Genomic DNA, 20,503 nt, shown 5'->3' with positions numbered 1-20,503 from the left:
GGGGACTCAATCCTTAATGTACCAATCAATGCCTCCCACCATAAACAACCCTCTATACATGATGCATGCCTTATCCCTTTCATCCCCTGCAATGACCATATAAAAGGCATTCGACAAAGACCTTAGGGAAAAGTGTGATCCCCACTCTTCATTGACCCATTTTTGAACCCTAAGAAAGGAGGGCCAATCTCCCATTTCATGAAGAAAGCTTTGGCCCTATATTGCTATACTAAACCCTTCTAGGCCTTTGAATCGATATAAAGGATGACATTTTCGTTCTTCACGATCGCAAGTTTTTCTTTCGTGATTGGCTCCCCATCTATCTTACCTTTTGGTTTCCACACCTTCTCTTCTAGCAGTCTAAAACCACCCTGATTTCTATTCATCAAGACTATGTAACCCCCCTTCGTCCTTTTGCCCTATCCTTGTTTCCAGACTCTACCAACTTCCTTGCACCTCCCATACCATGATATTGTCGTGTCGACGACTTCCATGACAGACTCCTACCTAGAGCGTGTCCATGGCGATGGATTTGCCATCGAAGTGGCCTCTCTACCATGCGATTCTCCTGAAACCTTATCCAACTGCCACACTCCCAAGGTCATTCCCAATCCATTCTCTTTAAATTGAACAACTTTTGTACTTTCATATGTAATTTTTTTTTCCTTTTTCATTATTTCCAGAATTCATTTGTTTAATTTGTTTAATTAAAGATTTTATATCATTCACATTTTACTTATTGATCTAAGAATATATATGTCCAAACTTCCTTGAGTAAGAATGAAAGATTTAATAATATCTATTTTTTCATGCTTAATACATTTTTATCTATTCTTTCAACATAATAAAAATAAAATAAATACATTAACTCTAAACCAAATTATAAATTCAAAAAAAAATCAAATGTCCATTTATTATTAAATTAGTTTTACTCCTAAATAAGAATTAAAATAAATATAGTGATTTTACCATAATACCAGAAGAACGAAAATGGATCCAAGCTCTAAATGAAAATCAGCCTTGAGTACGCTGATTTCCTGTTAACACCTTAATTTTACAATTACCCCACCACCTTATATATTAACCAGGAAAGGCCGTTGAGTTAGCGGGTAGCAAAATTATTTGGACCAAAAAGAGACAAGTGAGTGGCGGAGAGGCGTTTAAATGAGGAAAGACCCAGATAAAATGGTGACGAGGTTACGTTAAGCTGAGAAAGCCAATGTCAATACTAATGCCAATGCGCACGCGCCCTGGTGTGCTGGTGAGGGCATCAGCTCAACAAGCTCTGGTACATTCTCCTTTCAACTGCTTTCCCAATTGCTATGCATTGATAGACATCAGTTGTTTTTTTTTTGCCAAATCTTTAATATTTACAGTCCACTGTTTTCTGAAATGATAGAGGAAGGCAGTTAGCATGAACATTGATCAACTATTTCAATCCACTTATTGCAAATGTGCACTCTTATTATGATGCTTTTCTAAACTTTGATTCCACGAGTAAAAATTGCACACGAATGGCATGGTTTTGTAACACCCAAAACGAGCCATGCCAAATTTTATTTACCGTCCTTGATGTTTATGTTGCTTTATTCAATTTTCAATAATTGCACATGACTGACTAATCCTTGAGACACAATGCCATGGAGTTTCAAGCCTACTGTAGGTGTGTAGCTATGAGATAAGTCAGATAAGTCATATGGTCTCTCTGAGTGATTTTAATTCTACTTGTTAGTTCTAGGAACTTATGGTTTATTTTGTTATGGATCTTTTCTATGACTAATGTGAATTTACTACTGACACGATCTCGCATTGCACTTCTTTTTCCATTGTTGTCTGAATCGTGTTCTTTCATGACATTTTGGTGAAGCGAATTGATTGTGACTTCCTTTGAGGTTAAGGATTAAGGATTAGCTTATGGTGTGAGATTTAAAATCAAGAATGAGTCACAGTTTTTAAAACAGGATTTATGGTTTCGGCAGTAGAGTTTAAGGCTCAACAATTCGGGTTTGAGGCTGCGATGTTTGGGTATAGGGTTGTATTACTAGGGTTTAGGGGTTAGTGAGGCAGGGATGATAATGGGCCTAACGAATAACTGGTTAATGCATGTGCCGAGTATGTTTTGGAAGACATAAGATAGAGGGCACCTTAGAGAATTATCACTATAATGATGACTGACATATCATTTCAAAACCTGAATTATTGGCTACTTAGTAGTAGTAGGTAGCAACAGAGGTTTATAAAGACTCCTTGTAAATGAATCCAATAGTAGTCAATGACCATCATCATTTAGTTCAATTCACAGTTGAGTGGCTTTCTCCTCAAAGCCAATGTATGCACAAACAACCCACTCAATGCATAATCCATCAATGCTAGGTTACTATGTCAGTAGCTAGTGCCAACAACCTTGTATCTCTCAATTAACTGACTTCTAGGCTTAGCCAAAGCGCAACCTCGTATTTCTCAATTGACTGACAGGCTTAGCCAAAACACAACTTCTTCACTTAGTACAACTTCCACAACATGACTTATTGTAAGTTTGAGATGGTTCACCTTCTAAAGCAATTGATTCAACATTAAATGCATTGTTCAATTAAATAAACAACTATCAACATCTTGACTCACTACCAATGGTTATTATGTCTTGCTAACACATTACCCAAGATACATGATAATAGAGATTGTGCAAAACCATCCAAGATGCATAGGTTGAAGATCAAATTACACCTTCAAGAAATGTGTGCATGGATAAACATCTGCTTGCATTGAAGAAATTATGCTTGCAACTTTAGAAGTCTGTGGAAAGCTCAAAGCAACCATCACATGAACAAGAAGTTGTGCACAAACACAACACAGAAAAAAAAATATACACAACCAAAACTTGCACACCAAATGTTTTTTGGGTGATGCAAGTTCATATGACCCCTAAGATGCTTTTGTAATGTCCCTTTTTTCCGAGTGAATATCTAGCAAAGATTTTCTGCTATTTTGTCTTAGTAGGCTGAGGTGGGTGATTATAAGGGAATAAATTGATCGAGTTAATTATTTTAAATTTGTCCCAATAAAATAAATACTGAGGATAACTTCATTTAAATTAATTTAATGAAAGTGACTTAGTGAAAAATGAACTAACTATTATAGTCACTTAATTAATTTAAGTGTTCTTCTAGAAGCTTTGAGGAGATTAAATTATATTCTACAAGAGGACTCAAATGAGCTTTGAGGGGAGAATTTGGCAAGTCATTGGGCATTAATTTATGACTTATCATTTAAAATTTCCTGGAGAGCTTGTACTTGTAGGTTTAGTGTGTCCTAGGATTAAAATCCTTGGGTTTCTAGGTGAATTTGGACAGAAACTTAATTTCATCAATTGGTGAATTTACTATAAGATTCACATTTGTGCCATACAATTGTAAGAGTTTTACATTATATTTTCATAGGGTGCAAAATGGTGTATTTTCAAAATTTGTTAAGTCTTTTTATAAATATAAATTTTCAAGAAAAAGTCTTTTAGTTAAATATTCATTTTAAAGACTTTGGGTTTGATCAAAATTAATCATGCTATGAGAGTAGTTGATTCAAAATAAGCGAGTATATTATTGAAGGCTGCCAGAGAAAATATGCCAGGCTAGTCGACATACATTCCACACATTCCTAGCAACCTAGTGCGAGCATTCTTAGATGGATAACCGTAAGAACCAACATGTCCTAAGAATTAAAATTACAGGATACCAGAAGTCAACTATATTGTATCAGTTAAGAGTGCAAGGTTAATTCTTTTTTCCATTTACTTTCAAAGTTAATTATTGATTACTCGAGAAATATTTTAAGTGAGTCCATCCAAGACAATATTGTCATTTAGCCATTTGGGCTCTTCTATCTTGGACAAATAAGGGGATGATCCAGACCTGTATGAGATAAAGTAAGTGACCTTGATGTCGTTCTTCCATCCATCTAGAATGGGTTCTCTTAAGGACAAAAAATTCATAACGCTTTGATAATAGGCTTACACTCTTCGAGACCATTCGAGTCTAGAGTATTGGGCAGATATTTTGCAACTAACAGTTTTGAGAACTTTTGTTACAAGATAGGGTTTCTAGCCACATGTGAGACAAAGTCTCTCCTACCTTAAAGGGAAGGCTCCCCCTTCTCACTATTACTTGGATCAACTCAAGGTAAGCAAGAAGTTAAGAGAAACTGAAAATGATGTTACTAATATTTTTTCCTCTTTTTTCAAGAAAGAATCCAATTACTCACAAAGTGGGTAACAGGCACAATGAATCTCTAACTACATTTATATCTTAAATCGGAATAGTGATACTGATAAACTCAAATCAACTCACAAATTAATTGTAAGCGTACTAGCTTGGATCTATGTCTATTTTCTAAGCTATAAGGACGGATAGGAAGCTTACACACTCCTATGCAATCCTTCAAAGATGAGATTCTAGTAATGGGGCACACAAAGTTGCACAAGTAGATAATTTCAAATTCTAATTCCACCACCACCTATGGAGCAGACAGACTTCCACAAATAGTGATTTCTAAATCTGATTACACCACCACAAATGGAGTACATAAACTTCCATAAACAATGATTTCTAAGTCTAATTCCTAAGTTATCCCAGCACATAGATTGAAGTAACTATTGTATGAATGCTTTGACTAGAAACAAGTTTGCATGAATTCAAGAAAGCAATACAAATTGTAGATACAATTTGCAATTTACATTACCACAATCGTTCCCAGACACAACTTCAAAACAAATTGCTTCTTTTATTCACTTCTCTTTGAAACTTGCGCAAATAAATCATAGTTATACTTGCACAACTTCTACAAATTGTTTTTGCATATAAAAAGATGATATTTACAATGGAAGGCACTCCCTTATATAGGGAAAGGAGTGAGAGAAAAGAGAAGAAAAAGGTGGGAGGAACTCAACCACTTTGACTAAGTCAAAAAGGAAAGAAGACTTATTCAATTACATTGCTAAAGGCATGTGTAGTTTGATTGCATTCAAACCAATTACACACATGTCTTCTAAAGCTATAAGTAGAAAGTAGAAACCACGCTTAAGCAAATGAAGAAAATGTTGAAGCTGCTGAATCAATCCTGTAAATTATCAGCAAAGGCTTTGTACTTGGTGATGCAATTATGCATGATTGTACGATAGGGAGTTCCTGTATTCGGAGCCACTGCATTCACTTCGATAACTGCAGCATTTCCATTTGAAAACTTGATGTAATCAAAATTTTTCTCATTCTACAATTATTGTGAATTCTCCTTTGTTAGATTTGTACATTCTGGAATTTTTGGCACTTTGAAAACCTTCTCAATGATGTCCAGATGTAAACTTAGAATAACTTTCCAATCAACATTTTTAATTGATTTTTTTTTTGAAGTGATTGGTGCATTTCCACACGAACTTAGGTTCTAGGGAAGCCATTAGGAAATTGGAGACCAATTGAATATTGCTTCTTTTTTTTTAAAGCATGTCTTCTTGACACGGTGTCTCTATTCTTTGTAGAAAATCTGACATCTACATGACCAATCTTTGTAGCTTTAATTCTATCATATGAGGGCGAAACTTGAGATGGAGTGGTATGAGCCAATTCTTCGTCATAATGATACTTCATTTTATCTCTACCTTTGGAAGGTGTAGATTCTTCAGACACATCTTGACCCGCTGCAATATGAAAATTCCAAAGGGTGATAACATTTTCTAATGGGATTGAATCCATGAGGGCTTCAAGATTTGGACAAATATGACAGATCCATGAATAAGAAATGTCTAGGTATGATTTAGATACTTTTTGAACACTTCGATAGGTTGGAAAAGACATGGACAACTCCTTTTTTGGGCGAAAATGATCAAAATTGCATTTTTCTAGGTTGATTGCATATTAGCAAAATATGGCCTTTTGGCTTAAATGACTAAGAATGCAAGTAGATGTGGCTTGAGAGTGTGTGGATAGAAGACTTTGTGTTTAAAAATGTGAGCTTTCCCCAAAATCTATCCACACAACTAGTATCATGGGTGCTTGCTAAGATGACTATTATGAACAGTTCGAATCAACGGATGAAGAATCATGTTCGGATACTTGATCTTTTGTGAGAGTAGAAAAAGTAGAGGTCTCAAAAACATTTTGCAAATTCTCTCATTGTTCTCCTATGGGGGGAGCTTCTAGAAGAGATAGGTGCTACTGAAACGTTCACTTTTGAGATGGGAATGGTGGGTACAAAAACTGTAGAAAAGGAATCCACATCAGTGTTCAATTTAGTCAAGAAAGGCTCATCTGGGATAGATGATTCTTTAGCTTTTGACCATTATGGAGGTGAAAGGATAACTGCCTTTTCTTCTTCATCTAAATCTTGTGCTTTTGATGAAGCTTGAGAGGAATGAGATGCTTGAAAAATACCCTTTCCTTGCTAAAGCTTCTTGATTCATTTTTTAGGTTTTGAAGTAGAGGAACCATCTTTCTTTTTACCTTCAACCTATGATTTTCACCCCATAGGAGCAAAATGGTTGCAATCCACACTGGCTTTTAGCTTTATCCTTTTTAGACCCTTACTTTTCAGCCATGTATTGGTATTCATGAGAATGACCTCAAATTTGTCAAACATGGATGTAGATTCATTCTGTTGCCACTGAATAAGAGTGGGAGGAAGCTTTGCAGTTTCACTGCTATGTTATTCTAGACCCAAAATCCTATCTTTGTCCCCAACCCCTTCTACAATAGGAGCTAAGTTAAAATCTATGATCTATTGCAATGTGAGCCCGCAATAGTTCATTCTGGTTATCTCTATTTCACTTCGAAGATCTATCCAGACATCCTCCATGCGATGAACATGGGTGAATGCTCTCTTCATCTTAGAGTTCATCCCCCTGTAGTTAAAGTCTTCCTTGTATTTGAACTTCTTCAATGTGATTAGCCGAAGTTCACTTTCCATATACTTGGCCTTGGGCACCATGGTGATTGCATAGTTGCCAATTTGCTAAGGATTTGTAAAAGAGATCCCAAATCTTGGCCTGTGCTGAGTAGTCTGGTATGCTTGCATGATTATGAGCTATCTAGTCAATTCCATTAAGGTGATCTTGTCAGTCGGACACCTTGATAGAGTATAAGGTTCTCCTTTTAAGCAACCAACGCTCATGTATGTGAAAGTTGGGAACTGTAAGAACAAACATCTATAGTGACTCACCTTCTTCCATGCCTCATCAGACACTCTCTTCTTTGCCAACTCTTTATGAAAGCAACATTTGAAATGTCCATAGAAGACATCTTGTACCCTTCTATAGTGGTACTTGGTTTGTGTAAGAGTAGTTGTTCATAATAGTTCTAGATTGGAACTAAGACCCTATCTCCCTTGGTAGAGAGTCTTGAGAAAGTCCCCATAGTTGCAGCAATGTAGACAAGGTAGGAATTCATGTGGAAAGAAAGGGGGCTCTTCACATGAACCAACTGCTCACATATTGCCATACTTATGATTTCTCCCCAATAGATGTGCTCTTTCGTTTCAAGGATCTAATAGATGAATTTATACATCCATGGTTCGAAATGGTTGGACTCTTTGAGGCTACAAATTTGGCTAAGAAGAGTAATCAAGTCATTGATTTCTTGATAAAAATCTGTCCTATGCGCCACCTTTGGCCATTTAGAGAAGTTTGTTCTCTTGTTGATTAGCCAATTCTCATTAGAAAACTTGATGTAATCAAGTTTGTTTTCATTCCACATTTGCTGAGAGTTCTCCTTTGTCAAGTCTATACATTTTGGAGTCTTCGGTGCTTTGAAAACTTTTTCTATAATATCCGGGTGTAAACTGAGGACAACCTTACCATCTACATCCTTGATTGACTTTGTTTTTGTGTCAAAATGGTTGGCGCATTCCCACACAAATTCAGATTCTAGGGCTGCCATTGGAAAGGTAGAAACCAAGTGAATGTTAACTCTCTTGATTCATAGCATATTCTCTTGACTACATGTATCAATCCTTTATATAAAATTTGCCATATCAACATGACCAATTTTTGTATCTATGATTCCATCAAATGGAGATGAAACATGCAATGGAGAAGCATGTGCCAACTCTTTGTCATATTGATATTTCATCTTGCCCTTTCCTTTTGAAGGTGAGGATTCCTTGGACATGTTGTGACTTGGAGAATTTGCTACAACATGAAAGGTCCAAAGGGTGAAAACATCTTCTAATGGGATTGGATCCATGAGGGATTCTGGGATTTTAACAATGAAGACAGATCTATGGAGGATAGGTGTTCAAAGTATGATTTAGATACTTTTTGAATACTTAGAAAGGCTGGAAGCAATTCAAACAACTTCTATTTTGGGCAAACATGATCAAAATCGGGGTTTTTAAGATGGATTGCATATGGGCACAATATGGCCTTTTGGCTTGAGTGGATAAGAATGCAAGTAGATGTGCCTTGGAAGCATGTGGATAAGAGTTTTGTGAAAAAAAATGTGAGATTTCCCCAAAATCGAGTTCTAGGAATGTATTTACATGTGGTGAGAAACTCACTATTTTAACTTATGCAAATGTGTAATCGGTATTTTAAAGTCCGATTGCATATTTGGGAAATGCGGAGTTGGTAAAATTTGGAAATGGAATAAAAATGAAGGCTGGAAATGTGGAAAGATACTTGCATTCTTTGAGAGAAATTTGAACTTTTTCTTCATAAAGAAACCAACAACAAACAACAACAAGCACACAAAGTATTTACAAAACAAAGAAAAGAAAAGAAAACATACCTCTTGCTTTGTCATAACTTGAAAACTTTCAACACTTAGATCTTGTAAGCAATTTTGTTTTTGGAAGAAGAACCTTTTTGCATTACAAAGAATGAGAGTTTTAAACTTATTTATCAACTTAGAACAAAAATCTAGGGCTGCAACTAAACAAATGGAAAGGAAAGAGCAAAAGAATGCAACATAAGCAACAAGCACAAGAAATGCAAACAAAACCCAAATCTTACACTTATTGGGAGAGCAAAGAGCAAAACTTGGAGCAAGAAGAAGTTGGAATGAAACTCTTTTCTCCAAATTGGGTTTTTCAAACTCATTTGGATATTGTGATCAAAGCTTTTGAATGTTTTCAACTCCCAGCCCTAAATCTCACCTTTTGGGTGCCATTGCATATTTCAAACGATGCAAATAAGCCCTCTAAGTGCAAATCTGAAATCTCACTTTTTTGCCTTGTTTACACATTACATGCAAACCATTCAAGTGCAAATCACACATTTTAGGAGTATTTGCATATTTAAAAATGATGCATATGTGAAGACTAAGTGTATGCAAGCGAAATGTCCAAAAACAGTTTGCACTTTTGAGGTGTCTTGCAGATTGGAATGGAAGACTTAGTGCAGATCATACTAATCATGCCCTCTTACATGTTCGAGTTAAATGACAACATGCAGATCGGGCTTTTCCAAGCTATTTGCATATTTCAAATGTTGTGTAAAAGGCAAAGAAGAAAAGATCAGGCTTTTCTAGCTGTACTATATGTTCCTTAAAACTCTTTTGTAATATACAAATTTTCAAGCCTTGAAAAGAAAAACTATATTCCGAAATAAAGCAGTTAGGAATGCAATACTTATAACCATATTACCAAAGTGAACATCTTAAATCCATTTCATGTGAAAATAACTAAAATAATGATCAACTAGATAACTGATTTCTATAGCATTACAAAAGGAACTAAATCATCACCATCAATTCTATGATATTTAATAATTATGAGAAAATGAAATGCATGATAAAGATTTGAAGAGGAACATACATAATCTGACTGATATGTCTTATAATGTTGTGCAAGCCTCGACTTTCGGATAAGAGGAGAAGCATTAGCTTAGGCTTAACCTCCTAACCACAGACCTTATCATTTCCCCACACTATCTTTTAACAAAAAAGACCCTCCCTACCCCGGGGTTATAGGCTAGGGGCACTATTCCAACCATCCGAGTAATACCGGTGTTTAGAATGTCCGCTTAGTAACAAGTGGGCATGCCTAATTAATTGGTGCCACTGACATCATGTGATCTATAGAAGGCAAGCATGCCTTTAACGACCTTGGCCAAGGATTTAGATGAGTTTTATGATACCTGATCACCACCGCTTGACTTGACAACAGGGTATATGAATTGGACAACATGAGCTTACTCAGAAGTTCTTAGAATTTAATATATATTTGATCATGTATGATAGTTTTGATTTCTGTTCTTCCTGTTGGTGTTTTAAAACTACTAAGCAACAAAATGCTTAATACCAAGATGATAATACTCACACAATCTAAAGACTAGCCAATTCTTATTAGCAATTGTATGTGCAAAACCATTTGGGCCCAACTTCAACAAAACCAAGGGTGGTTTTCTGCTCTTCTGGCTCTGCAAAACCAGGGTGGGTATACCCAGGGATGATTCAAGACTGGGAAAACTGTATGAGGATTATTTTTAGTTTCATTCTAATTCTCATCTCAAATCCTCAAATACATACACAATTCTTGATAACTTGATAAACACATCCCATATAACAGATATGGCCAAAAATTCTTCTATAGATCTGCAGGTGTTCTCAGCAATAGTGGCTAATTGAAGCTAAAACATTCCATGCAAACAAGCACTGGCCAACTTTTAAGATCTACAAGAAATAAAAGTAAAATTGATTTAATTCTGCATTTTTGACAACATTTGTGACATATTTCTCTTTCAGCTGGATCAAATTTGATCAGTGCCTAATCCATTGGGGCTCAGAGTCTACTACAAATTTCTAGATCTAATTTGTTGCCTTATAACAAATATCATCAGCAATTCTTATCAAAACTCATCATTCAAAATCCTTTCCCCTACTACAACAATCTTATCATATTCATCAGAGCTTTTACTTAATCCATTGAATTAACAGCAGTGATAAACAGATATACAACCTAATTGGTTGCATTCAATTGCACAAGCCTTTACCTATACAACATCAAGATAACCAAGTAATCGAAAGGAGACAAAGTTCAGAAAGAACTGATATGGGGACAATTCATAATTTGTATTCATTTTCTTTGAAAATTGTATACAATTTACAGTAAACTCAGAATGATCTTCAGAAAGAAACATGGATCATTCTATATCCATGTATTCTCAAAATCTGACAGAGAAAATACACCACCAATTTGCTCAAAACAATGGACCAAAAACAGACTAAGCATCACTTAGAAAATAGAATTCGGACCAACACTTCCTTTTGCAGGGATCTTCTCCACCTCTTCACCCTCTTTCATTGGTCCTTCCAACTAGGATGAGTCCTTGGTGATTGATCATTCTGCTAAGCATGGAATTCCTCCATTAGCATTATATTGCTGGCTCTCAGTTGAAAACAAAAGATAAAACAACTCTGGCATTAAGCCATTCTTTTGATTCAGAATTTGCAAAAAGATGTTTCATAGACGTGAATAGAACTGTTCATTATGAGAGTCACGTTTTGTGCATTCCGACTCATATCTGATGCTAAACAATTGGTAGTTGATCATGAAGAAAAATAGAGAAGATTGACAGACATGAGCTGAGTACCTATACTTCACTTGTAACATTGAAACATATTTGATAGAGGAACAATGACAGGTTCAGAGCTATCATGATAAAAATTGGCATCGATTTCTGATAAGAAAAAAGAAGGTAAGTAATATCAACATAACCTGACCGATGATCAGTGAGACTTAGGAAGTCTTGACTGAGCGGCTCAAGTCGTTTGAATTGCAGGGACAAATGCTAGAAATCTGATACATAGAATCCCCTGAGGTAAATGGAACTCGATCTTTTTAATGTATCAAAGAGAGTCGAGAGGAAAGAAAAGCTGAATGTCGTCCTTGACAATGTGAGAAGTTTAATATCATGAGCCGCGGCCCAAGGTGGCAGTTTTAAAACATGATCCTCGGTTTCTTGAGTTCACCAATTTAAAAAGAAAGGGGTGCCAAATGTACTCAATGTCTTTCATAGAGATTTATAAGTTTGAAAAATATCAAGGAGCTCCTTTGAGGAGTTAAATAAACAAATATCTATCTATCTATCTATCTATCTATATATATATATAAAATTTTCGAAATGATGTCATCACACTATTATTATGTCCAAGGTCGTACCTATTAAAATATGTATATCTATATATGTGCGTAATTCAAAGAATTATGATTTATCTTAACCTCATATCCTCTCGATGTATGCATGTATATATTTATATATATGTTAATAGAGATGAGCTTGGAGATTTAATATCATGGTGGCATCATACCTTATATATATATATATATATATGTATGTAATGATGAAGAAAATGAAGACGCCAACATATAAACAACAAAGGTAGTGGTTTTGATCATGAATTTTAATTAAGATTAAATATATAAATGTTTTATATGTTTCCCAAGTAGCTCATGCATGTCCAATGTATGTACCCTGTTATGAAGTTGCTAGATTCTTGCCAAGGTAGTTAGAGGCCATAGCTAATGATCAGACTAATGGACTAAAGTAGTGCCCCATTCCTTAAATCCCGTTTAGCAATGCTTTCTCCCCTTTCTTTGCTCCTGCAACCACTCGTGCAATATTTCCACAATAATAACAAGTTCTTCCCATTTTAAATCAATACCAAAATGTAACATAGATAATTGTAACAACGACTAACTACCATGATCCAGTAAACAGAACAAGCAACTGCTAACTACCATCATCAAATATATGACAAGCAAAGACTAACTACCATCATCAAACATATGACAAGCAATAGTTAACTACCATCTTCATTAAGCAATTTTACATGATAACGATGAACAATCAAGTTAACATGAAATAAATGGTTAACTATAACTTCCTTTCTCACATGATCAGAGGAAATGATGGTTTTAGACTAATCATCTCAACAGCTATAAATTAAATTTAATCAGGTCAAAATTTTGGGATGTAACATCTTTAATGTCCAATCCAACTTTTTTAGTGCATTCACATGTTGCTTGTTTGCATAAGAAGTTCAAGTCTTAGACCAATTATACTTTTTGAGCGCATTTACATGTTTCATTTTGCCTCAAACACCCAATTGTGCTTTTGCCGTGCATTTGCATGGGGTTCTTTGCATAAAACAATGCAAGTGTGGAGTTGGTCACTTTTTGAGGGGGATTGCATATTGCATTTACATGCAAATAGGTGAATCGTGGTTTTCACAATGAAATGCATATTTAAAATAACATGCAAAACCACCCAGCCAAGTAGTTTTGGTGGAAAACAAGTTGTTTTATAAAGCCAATTGTGGTTTTGAGGGTGAAATACATATTGCATAGTGAAGAAGTATTAGATGTATATGCAGTTGGCCTCCAAAAGTGCAATTTGCCTCTTAAAATGGAGTAAAATAAGAAAAATCAGACTTTTAGATGCAAATGCATGTTTAAAATAAGGCAAATCTTACTTTTTGAGTGCATTTGCATATCTCATCAACTACGTATGTAAATGACTTAAAAGAACTTCTTGTTTCAAATTTGCATATGTCTAATTCATACTTTTTGGAGTCCATTACATATTATACATAACATTTTTATATGTTGTGTAAATGGGTTGAAAAAGTGTACTTTTCACTTAAGTGATTTAAGTTATAAAGTGCATGTATAATGTCTAAATAGATTAAAATGTCCACTTTATAAGTTAAATGACTTAAGCTATAACTTAAGAGATCAAAAAGTGCAATATAAGGTTTAACATTTAAAATATGCAATCGGGGTTCTAAAGTCCGATTATGCATGCACTTAAACCTTAATATCTTTTGATTGACAACTTTAATTAAGTCCTAAGATAGCTTGAAATGAGGGTGTGACCGAAAGCAAGAGATTGAAGGAAACGAAAGACAAATTATCCAAACAAACATGCTAAAACACAAAAAAGGACTTTGAAGGCCTACAAAATCAAGTATATGTTACTAGATTCGACAATTCCAATCAAGCTTTCAAAAACAAAAGCAATTTGACGATAACCTTCAATAAAGACTCATAATATAAATTGGGAAGGATTCATTGAACAATTTTCGCCAACCATATAATGAGTTAAATTAGAGAAAATTGAAACTTAATTGGCAAAGTTTCGTAGTTTTGCCTCCATTTTCTGATGACAAAATGAAGGAAAGCACACTTGATCATGGGTTTGAGCATGTGATAGAGCTAGAGGAGGGCGCTAAGACCATTATTACCATTCCTTATCACCATCGAGACATTTCAAGTAGGAGATTGAGAAAATGATTAAGGAGTTACTTTCCATGGTACACATTAGATCCCAACTCTGGTCCATTCGCTTCTTTACTAGTTTGGTTAAGGATGGAACTTTATGGATGTGTATTGATTACCATGCTTTGAATAAGAGAGCCATAAGAAATAGCTATCCTATCGCACACATTGATTAGTTGTTGGATAAGTTGTACGAGGTTGTTTACTCCTCGAGGATAGATCTTGGTTAGGGATACCATCGAATCCGTGTTTGTGAGGAGGATGTGCATATGAAAAAGTCAGATGCCATTATGAAAACTATGAGTTCTTGGTGATGCCCTTTAGTCTCACCAAAACACCTACCACATTTCAGTATTTTATGATTTTAATAAGTAGCTACATAAGTTTGTTTTGGTATTTTTTGATGATATCTTCATATTTAGTAAATCTTCCGAAGAGCATTTACAACATTTGGACGAGGTACTGAGCATTATGTAGGAGCAATTGTTATTTTCTAAGGAATCCAAATGTGAATTTGGTTTGACAAAGATCTTGTACCTTGAGAATGTGATAGGGTCTAATGGGGTTAAGCTACATAAGGAAAAAATACAAGCTTTGGCCACCACCGAGAAATGTTTCTGATTTGAGAGGATTCCTTAGGATTTGTTTTTTTTCTGTAGGAGGTTTGTTAAGGGGTTTTCTCACCTTGTACCTCCACTCACAAACCTTACTTGAAAGGGAGCATTGAGGTGGTCAAATGAGGTAGAGGTGATATTTGAAACGCTTAAGAAGGTTATGAGTACTTGCCCATTGTTAGCACTTCTAGATTTCTCTTAGCCATTTGTTTTAAAATGTGATGCTTCTAGTGAGGGTATTGGTGCATTGCTTATACAGGAGAGACACCCTATTACATATGAGAGCAAGAAACTGAGGGAGAACGAGAGATTGTATTCCACCTACAACAAGGAGCTATTGGCCATCATGCATGCATTGGAAAACTTTTGGTAGTACTTGGTAGGTGAGAGGTTTGTAGTGAGGACAAAGCATAACGATTTACGTTACTTCCTAGAGCAGGAGTTGAATGAGAGACAAAAAAAGTGGGTTAGCAAAGAATAGACATATGATTTTGACATCAAGTATGTTAAAGGCAAGAAGAACATCTAGGCGGATGTACTTTCTAGGAGATCACCTACTGCTACATGTTGCTTTCTTCGAGATTTCGGCTGATTGGAAATCTCATCTTTTAGCTGAGTATTCCAAAAATACTTTTTCTTGTGAGTTTATGGATGGGTAGATTCGGGATGACTGGTATAGTGTATTTGATGATGTTATCTACTATAAAAAATGATTTATTTAGTATTTGAATTCAAACTCAAGAACAAGATTGTGAAGGTTTGTTAATGATACTCATCCAAGTTATTTTAAGACATACATGCAAATCAGAGAGAGGTTCTCTTTGAAGGGCCTCAAGGATGACATCCTTCAACATATCAGTGTGTGTTTGACTTGTCAATAGAACAAGTTTGAGAATATGTATCTTGCTGGTTTGTTACAACCATTTCCTATTCCTAAGCAGAAATGATAAAGTGTGTCCATGGATTTCATGCCAAGTCTTCGGAGAGTATAAGATAAGGTAGCATTTTTGTTGTGGCTAATAGGTTGATTTAAATGCCCAATTTTCTGCTATTACAGCTTATTGGACAATCTCTTTGGTATTGGAGTTATTTTCCAAAGAGGTTTTTAGATTGCATGGTCTACCTAAGACCATTTTTAGTGACAAGGACAACAAGTTTCTCAATTTGATCTGGTAGGAACTATTTAGATGGACATGGACAGAGTTGACTCCCAGTACCCACTACCATCCTCAGATGGCTGGGCAAACAAAGGTGGTAAATACATAGTTAGAAGTTTATTTCCATAATTATGTTGTAGGGCAGTATAAAGAGTGGTTCAAATGGCTGTATTTAGGTGAATATCATTATAATTTGAAATACCATATGACCATTGACATGTCTCCTTTCAGAGCTCTTTACAGTTATGAACCATTATCTTTCATGGATTTAGCTTAGAGGAAAATAGAGCTCCACTAGAAAAAGATTGGTTATAGGATCAATAAAATATCCTCAGAGCTCTCAGAAATAGGATTCAAAATGCCAACAATCTACAAAAGATATATGCTGATAGCTACTAGATCGAAAGATATCTTGAGGTTGGGGATCTAGTGTTTCTATGCCTCCAACCATACAGTTAAAATTCATTAAAGAGTGGTACAAAAAAGCTTAGAACTAAATCATATGCACCATACAAGGTCATGAAGAAGGTTGGAGAAGTGGCCTATGAACTTGAGTTGCTAGTTGATAGTCGGTTACCTAATATTTTTCATGTTTCTTGTCTCAAAAAGGCCATTGGACAACATGTTGCACCTGCTCTAGGATTTTCGACATTAGATGAGGAGGGAAAATTGATTTTGGTTCCAGTAGACGTGTTCAAGGTAACAGAGAAGCATTTGAGGAATAGGGCAATCAAAGAATATTTGGTACAATGGAGAGACTTACCTCTTTAGGATGCAACATGGGAAGGTGAAGATAGTCTGCAACATCTAGCTTTACGGTTGCTTGAGGGCAAGCAATGATAGGGAGGACTATCATGTCCTCCTCTCTCGAGTAATCCTTGTGGATGCTCGATTAGCCTATTTTCATATTGATAGGTTAATTTTTGTTTCTTTAGGGATGCCAAGTAGTCATAGTTTGTGCTTTGACGTCTTGGCGTAGAAACAAATATTCTATTATCCTTGCTTGGAGTCACATATCATAAGATGCTTTTTGAGGATGTGGCGTCGATAGAGTGTAAGGGAATGTTTTAAAATAACATTATTTTGTCTGATTGTTGGCATGCAATCTATTTATAATGTTGCGTGCACCAACCTTTCAAAGGGGATATGAGCAGATTCTGCTATTGGCAGAAAAGGGATGTGTTTGAAGAAACTCTTGAAAACAAACTTCCATTAGTCACTTCGAGACTACTAGGTTTGAAGACAAAAACCTTTGGACTCTACAATTTGGATGCAAAATCTAAACACTACTGCGGTGTTAAGTTCATGAAAAAACTTATCATTTGGTGCTTAACTTGTTCGATAGCAGTGATGGAATGGTGTAATCAATATTAGGTGTTTTAAGGAGTGAAAATTGTATTGTAGTTCATGACTCATGGTCAAAGAAAATGCTAGCAGTATTATCAATCTTATCGACTCAAAGAAATCATTGATATTGGGTACCTGCCATTCATTTTGGAGTTGGAAGAAATGGTTCTTGGTCTATGATTCATCCTGTGAGGTATTCTGTGGGAGTCAGGCTATTTTGAAACAATTCAAAGCTACTCCATTAGACTCGCAACAATTTGGGCATATAGCTAAATCCTGTTTTGTTGAGAGGCTGTTGCGAGAGCCTAGTGGCGCCATAAAACATACCAATGACCTGCAGCTCTAGATGTGGTCACTTAATCATACCTCCTAACTTGGTCACTTAACAGTCAACTTGCAGCTCTAGGCGCCATTAACTCTGCATCATACTACCCCTCATAATTAGTGTATTTCTTCACATTATATCATTACAAGGATCTTTGTTGGTTCCATTTTGGTGGTAAATTCTGTATATTGCCATTTTGCATGTATTCATTTGTATTACTAAGCAGCATTGAGAATTATTTAAATACAATGAATTTGTTCAATGAGTGATTTCCATCTAAGCATTAGTTAAATTTGGTTATATGAATACCATGTGTGTGTTTGTCTAACTTGTCCTTGCAAGGTGATATAGTTCTACAGATTTCATGATTAAACCAAAAATCACTTCTTCAACATTATTGAACATTTGCACATTCAGAGTGTTGTCTTGCATTTTGTTACCACAAAATGTAGGTAATAGTACAAAACTTTTCAACTTAGTTTTGCATTTCTTCAAGTTGAGTTCATTATTTAATTGGATAACATTTATCAATTAACAATAGTAGATTTTCGGATTCGATTGTGTGTGTTTTTTTATCATCAATGTTTCAGATCACACTACATGGTCCATCATGAGGATGAGAAAGTGCAGAATAGTAAAGATATGTAGACTGGACCTTTCTTAAGGACTGTAAGAAGAGAAGGGGAAAGCACGCAAAACAATGCAGAGAATAAAAGAATAAAGATTGAAAAGTGCAACACTAAAAAAAAATCTAAAAAATGAGAGTTAAAAGATTAAGGGCAAAAAGAATTAAAAACTTTAAAAGGAAAAACCCCAAAAAAATCAACCAAGGAGACAAAATCATGAAAGGAGAAAGAACACAAATCAAACACAAGAAAAACATATAACATTTAATAAAAGCAGCGATAATGAAGCATATGCGTGTGCGTGTGTATATATATAATGGTATATATGTAGATATATATAAATATATAGCTACATATACACACACATATATATCTATATGTACATATGTATATATATATATATATATATATATATATATATATATATATATATATATATATATATATGTATGTATATGTGTACATATGTATATATCTATGAATATATATATATACACAGACACATATATATGTGTCTACTATAGAGACAAGATTACGAATATATATTATATACAAATCTATATTTTTATGCATATTACCTCCCTATATGTCTAAAAAATTCTATACTAGAAAGTAACACAAAAAAAAGCAACAATGGGAAATAGAAAGAAATCACAACCCAACAAGGAACATACCCCTAAAGGAAGAAATCCTAATACCCGAACAAAAATAAAAAAGAACAGAGACACTAAATAAATGGCTAACAAGATCAATAGACCACTTAACAAATAAATAAATAAATAAATAAATAATAAAAAATAAAATGTTTCATGTATATATATGTTTGTGTGTGTACATATATATATATATATATGTATATATTATATATGTGTGTGTATGCATGTATATATATGTGTGTGTGTGTGTGTGTGTATGTTTATGAAAATATAGCTGTATATATATATATATATATATATATATATATATAGATGTGTTTATATATCTATATATATGTATATGTATCTATATATGTATATATAGGTATAAATATATGTATATATACATACGTATATATGTATATATATACACATACATACATACATACATATACAAAAGAAGTGAGTGCAAGAAACTATGAAAGCTACAATGCACGTAAAAATGAAAGAGAAAATAAAATGCAAAGTCAATATAAAGGGAAACCATAAACCAACAAGGAAAACACACAGAATCAAAAGGCCCTATACACGCACAAAAAATAATAAATAAATAGATCTCAGAACAAGAGGACCCCTAAAATAAAAATTGACAAGATCACAAGACCTAAGCAAGAAATACACTCAAATGAATAATGCATGATGAGTGTGTGTGAGAGAGAGAGAGAGAGAGAGAGAGAGAGAGAGAGAGAGAGAGAGAGAGATGCGAATCGGCAGGCCAACAAAAAGTGAAAGAAAGAGACGGAAGAGCAAGGGAGAGGGGGAGGGAAAGGAGGAAACAACACTACACAAGAAACTGAAGAAAAAGCAAGCAGTGAAGTCAAAGAAAGCATCAAGGATGGTGGGGTCTGTTGAGCGTGCCAAAATGGAGGCTATCAAGGGTATTGAGCAGGGGGCGTCATGAATGGTTAATGGATCACCCATCATCACGGTTGAGGTTAATGGGATGATAACTAATGGCAATGGCCTCTTTCAACTTCCTCTTGAAATAATTGTCCTCCTTGGACAAGATTTTGGCATTTTCCAAACAAATATGATGCTTGGTAGAAGATGAGTGCTTAGCTAGGGCAGATTTTTGTACCCTCTTATGCTTGATGTCGGCACTGTGCTCTCAGATCCTAGTGATAATAGAGTGACCAATTTTGCCTATATAGGGCATGCCACAAGAGCACTCGATCTTGTAGACTCCAGAGTCTAGAAGAGAGTTTTGCGAATCCTTGAGCAGGGGGATACAATTTCTTAACTTAGAAAGGGGTTTGAAGGAAACACAAAGGCCCTTTTTGGTTAAGATTTTGCCAATTTTTTGGGAGATGCCCTCCACAAAAGGAAGAGAGACATTAAGGGGAGGTGGGTTGGAGGAGATCTTATGACTTTTCCAAGAAAGATAAGAGGACTTGGCTTGGGTAAGGGCCTTGGAGATTTGCTTATGAGAGTACCCGTTGAACTTAAAAACTTGGCACAGATGGTCAAGCTCTTGGGGTAAGTT

At 35.1% G+C, this 20,503-nt stretch overlaps 1 protein-coding gene across 1 annotated transcript in view; it reads left to right on the top strand.

Moving 5' to 3' along the window:
* The first annotated feature begins 979 nt into the window (after window positions 1–979).
* SULA (NAD(P)-binding Rossmann-fold superfamily protein) overlaps window positions 980–20,503 on the top strand; it is a 222,543-nt gene continuing 203,019 nt past the window's right edge. The window contains exon 1 of the mRNA XM_089792284.1: window positions 980–1,288. Coding sequence (XP_089648410.1) covers window positions 1,220–1,288 — 69 coding nt within the window. The 5' untranslated portion in view covers window positions 980–1,219. The remainder of the gene's footprint in view (window positions 1,289–20,503) is intronic.

The sequence above is a fragment of the Cupressus sempervirens genome, chromosome 7 (genome assembly GCF_028749045.1).
Source record: "Cupressus sempervirens isolate cs-2001-9-10 chromosome 7, ASM2874904v1, whole genome shotgun sequence".
In the NCBI taxonomy this organism is placed as follows: domain Eukaryota; kingdom Viridiplantae; phylum Streptophyta; class Pinopsida; order Cupressales; family Cupressaceae; genus Cupressus; species Cupressus sempervirens.
The sequence above is the reverse complement of the archived record's forward strand: the minus strand, read 5'-3'. Positions and strand labels throughout refer to the sequence as shown.